Raw genomic sequence first — 4,040 nt, forward strand, 5'->3', positions numbered from 1 at the left:
ATACCAATTTAACTTAAAAAAAAAAAAAAAGAAAAGAAAAGGTTCTGCATGTTCTGCATATTGACGTAGAGGCTTTGGTAGGGAAAAAAAAAGAACCAAATGAATACATATGTAGTCCATGCAGACTTGCCTGTAAAATAACGATTTATTTTAATACTTAAAAAACCACACACAATCCAGTGATAAATGTCAATTACCAATAATCAGCATAAAGTGCCAAACAGCCATACAACTTCTTTTTTTTTTTTTTTTTTTTTTTAATAAACAAAACTTATTGGAATGTCTCTTAGTTTGAATACACTGTTCAGAAAGCCAGCATTTAAAAAAATATGCTCTCAGGTTGATATTTGTTCTCTCTCATCAGGATGCATGAAGATTTTAAAGTACCACTAAAACCATGTTGTGCATACCGTCAGTTTGATGTTTTGCCATCTTTCTTTCCTCTGTTTTTGCTTTGTTTTTCTTTAAGTAAGTCCACACATTACAAAACTCCTCACAGCACACGAGACCATAAGGTAAAAGAAAAAGTCTCCATGTCCCATGAACACTGATTTGTCCCAAACACCAGGGACCACAGTATGCGTTTTTTAAAGCATGATAGGACTCCTCACTTGAGAGACTTAGGTCATTTCCAAACATTAATTTTCTTCTCCTTTTAAGAAAACAAACTAGCAAATGAGATTTGCAAGTTGCCCTTCTCCTTGTCCTAATCGTGCTGTGATGAGAAACCACCGTTTCAGTTCTTAATCGTCTCCCGGAATTCTCTGTATTTCCTGAAGTGTAAAAATAAGAAGCTTTATACAGTCAAAAAAGGTATAAAATAAGAGGTTGGGATTTTTATAAGTAATACTTTTGGAAGCTACGATTCTAAGTTCTTTTGTTGGGGTTGGGGGGGAGTGACTTTTGGAGTTTTGTTTGATTTTAAAGAGATTCCCGTCCAACACGTGAGCATCACCTTTTGGCATAAAGTTTATCAAAGCCGCACAGGTCAGCTAGCACTCCCTGCATCATTCATGTATATTTTAGATGCACAAATAATCTTTTCACCCACACTTGGAAAGTTAGTTTGGGCGGGGGAGGTGGTGGTGCGGATTTTGCTCTTTTGAAAGTACAAACGAAAACAAAACACAGAGTTCAGTGCTTCCATCCTGAAAGTTCTGTTTCTGCTCTGGTTTTGGTGTAAATTCTGAAAGGGAGGAAAAGTTCATAGAAGTTGGAGATTCAGCACTTAAGTTTGGCAGGTTTCAGTTCCTTTACTTGAGTGTGCAGTGTCTTGTGGACAGCTAGCGTTCTGGACTGGCAAAATCCTTTCCCGCATTCTTGACACTTAAAAGGCTTTTCTTTAGAATGGATATATCTAGGAAGAGAACAAAAATGAGCTGTCAGAAATAACCAACCTAAACTCAGCAGTGAGCTACCTGATAAAGAACATGTTGATTTTTACACCTTCTGCTGAGATCAAGAGTGCTGGTGTGCAGCTCTTGGGTGAATCATCTGTACGTGTACAGGCATGAAGAGAGGGGGGTGTTGGGGCTTACAAGGGTGTCTTTCTTAGGGATAAAGAGCTTCTCTCTAACTTTGGTATCATCAGGCTTCATGTCTTCATGACACTTCCAAATAATCACAAAGGCAGAGGACACAAGACCATGCAAAGGGAGGGTGAAACATCCATGGAAGCTAAGAAGGAGGATATGCAAGTCATTTTTGTGGGGTGCGTGAGTACAACAACAGGCCTGACTTCCAAAGTGAGTTATCATGACTCCTCCACCAGCAGGAGGCTGATGAAAACTGAGAGGGAACGCTGCCACTAGTCAGGAACATGGCCTTACAAACACCTTCATGAGTCTAGGTGGGTAACTGGGAGAGTACAAATAGATAAGGAAAAAAAGGACAGAAGAAGAAGAATCATTACCTGTGATCCCTCAGGTGATCCTGTCTTCTGAAGGCCTTGTGGCAAATGTCACATGTGTAGGGCCGTTCATCAGTGTGGGTTCTTTCATGGATCAAAAGGTTGTAGGACTTGGTGAAGTGCCTGCCACAGAATTTACACACAAACTCCTTCTTGGTTTTGGACGGTAACCTTCCCCGCGTGGGTTTCTTCTCTGGAGAGAGTTTAGTCACCTCAAGCAAAGACCCTAGCCCTGGGGGTGAGCCCTGACCGTCTGCCTGTCCCAGTTTAGAGTGGTCCTCTTGTGTGGCAGCCACTGCTAAGTTGGCAAAGTCAAAGCGGGGTTTGGCTTTGAGGGTCACATTGGTGGGCTCTTGTTTGGGCTGGATGACATGTGGAAAGAGCGGGAAAGTTGGCAGCTGGAATCGTGCATCCACCAGGCTCGACACGCTGGGCACCTTGGAGAAGGAGGACCGGGGCAGATGCATGGCTGGGTACCCCAAAGTCCATTGGTGCAAGTGTACGGCATGCAGGGCACTGAATCCATAGAGGTTGGAGAGGTGGTCAGAGGGAACAGCAGGCAGCCCGTTGAATGCTTGCAGGAAAGAGTAGTTGGTGAGCTGGAGAGAAGGATGGATAGGCACTGGGGCCGGCAGGGTCTTACTTCCCATGGTGGCCGCTCAGGAGGAGGATCTTGGGAACAGGAGAGGAAAAGATCTGGAAAAAAAAAAAAAAAAAAAAAAAAAGATGGGGTGGGGAAGAAGGAGAGGTGGATTTATACAAAGATAAAAGCAGAGGGAATTTCTCACCTCGCCCCTCATTAATGCCCTTCTCCAAAGCCACAGGAGGATGCTGCCTTGGAGTTTGAGAGGTCTGAAAAGCCCTTGGCTGTGAGGGTATGCCCACAGGTCTCTAGACTCTCCGCATCCCTCACACACAAAAGTTGTACCCCAACCACAATTATTCACCCCCAATAACATCTCTGTGCTGTGTAGACCTGCAGTGATCCTCTGCACAGGGATAGCGGAGAGATACTATTTTGACTTACAAAGTTCAAGCTTCTCCCATGTAATTTTTAATGTCTTCCTGAGCACCTTCAGCCTTTAGAAAATAGTGGGATACTGCCTACAAAAACTGCCTTTAACACTGACCCTCAAGGTGATGTGGGAGGAGGTGCAGAGAGCTTACTGCCCCTGGGTCACTCAGGTCACTGTGGTCTGGCTTCAGCCGAGCCTCTGCCTCTGGGGTGATGGTGGCAGTTGGATGTTCAGAACTGCATGTCCTCACTCATTCAAAAAGAGAAAATTCATAGATTTCTTTTTTTTAGGGGGAAATACCAGCCAACATCCCTCCCTCTTACGTACTGCAAAAAGAAATGGGGAAAAGCTGAGTTTGGGTGACAAATCTGAAGTGACATTTGCTCTCCCCAGGGGGATGTGCCTGGCTTCAAGCCCATGTCCTAATCTAGGCAATCACTTAATTAGAACCCTTCAAAAAGCAAAGAGGCTAGGGCTGGAGGGACCCTTCCAGTGGGGACACTCAACCCACCAGCTGCAGGGCCGCAGGGCCACAGCCCTACCCTGGGCTGAGTGTCACCTATTTGCTCTGTGTTTCAGGGTCCTGCCAAGCCCCCAGCCTCTCCTCTCAGCCAGATCCCTACCCATTTCACCGCACAAGAGGAAAATGTTGCAAGGCTGCAGCAGTGAGGCACATCTGGCCCTGCTTGCAAATTCAGCCCTGGCTGCTGTCATCCATTTGGCAGGAGATGCCTCCCAAGGGTTGGTGGTTGGGACACAGCTTCCTCTCTTTGTGGGTGTGAGAGAGCACCCACAGCTTTTGGAGGCGTCACATCCCTGCAGCCCAGGGAGCCTCCTCCTTACTCCACAGCCCACAGCTTGTACTCGCATTCCCCTAAGTGAACTCCAGGATTTTCACCCCGTGGGGCTGTTTTCCAGCAGGATCCCCACAGGGTCCCCATAGAGACCCCACAGGTACTCATAAGATCCTCAAAGGTTTGCTGCAGTATTCCCACAGATCCACATAGGGTCCACTGTAGGTTTCCTGCGGAGTCACCGTAGGATCCCCACAGCGTCCCAGCAGGATCCTTGCAGCACTCAGCCTGCAGTTCATCCCCACATAAGTAAAGCCCTTT

At 46.0% G+C, this 4,040-nt stretch overlaps 1 protein-coding gene across 1 annotated transcript; it reads right to left on the reverse strand.

The window, feature by feature from the left end:
• Positions 1 to 901: 901 nt before the first annotated feature.
• Positions 902 to 2,559, reverse strand: OSR1 (odd-skipped related transciption factor 1). Its single transcript, XM_010015088.1, has 2 exons — positions 1,913 to 2,559; positions 902 to 1,357 (listed from the first exon to the last, which is right to left on the reverse strand). Exons 1-2 carry the CDS (start codon positions 2,557 to 2,559, stop codon positions 1,222 to 1,224), a joined length of 783 nt encoding a protein of 260 aa, XP_010013390.1. The 3' UTR covers positions 902 to 1,221.
• Positions 2,560 to 4,040: the final 1,481 nt, after the last annotated feature.

Source organism: Nestor notabilis, unplaced genomic scaffold (assembly GCF_000696875.1).
Source record: "Nestor notabilis isolate BGI_N333 unplaced genomic scaffold, ASM69687v1 scaffold2175, whole genome shotgun sequence".
NCBI classification, from domain to species: Eukaryota; Metazoa; Chordata; class Aves; order Psittaciformes; family Psittacidae; genus Nestor; species Nestor notabilis.

What these genes read in the sequence shown, in the direction of transcription:
- OSR1 (XM_010015088.1), bottom strand. Translation starts at nt 2,559, where the DNA reads ATGGGAAGTAAGACCCTGCCGGCCCCAGTGCCTATCCATCCTTCTCTC. An exon ending in GATCACCTGAGGGATCACAG is followed by an intron (nt 1,358 to 1,912) that starts GTAATGATTCTT and finishes TTCTCTTCCTAG; the next exon opens with ATATATCCATTCTAAAGAAA.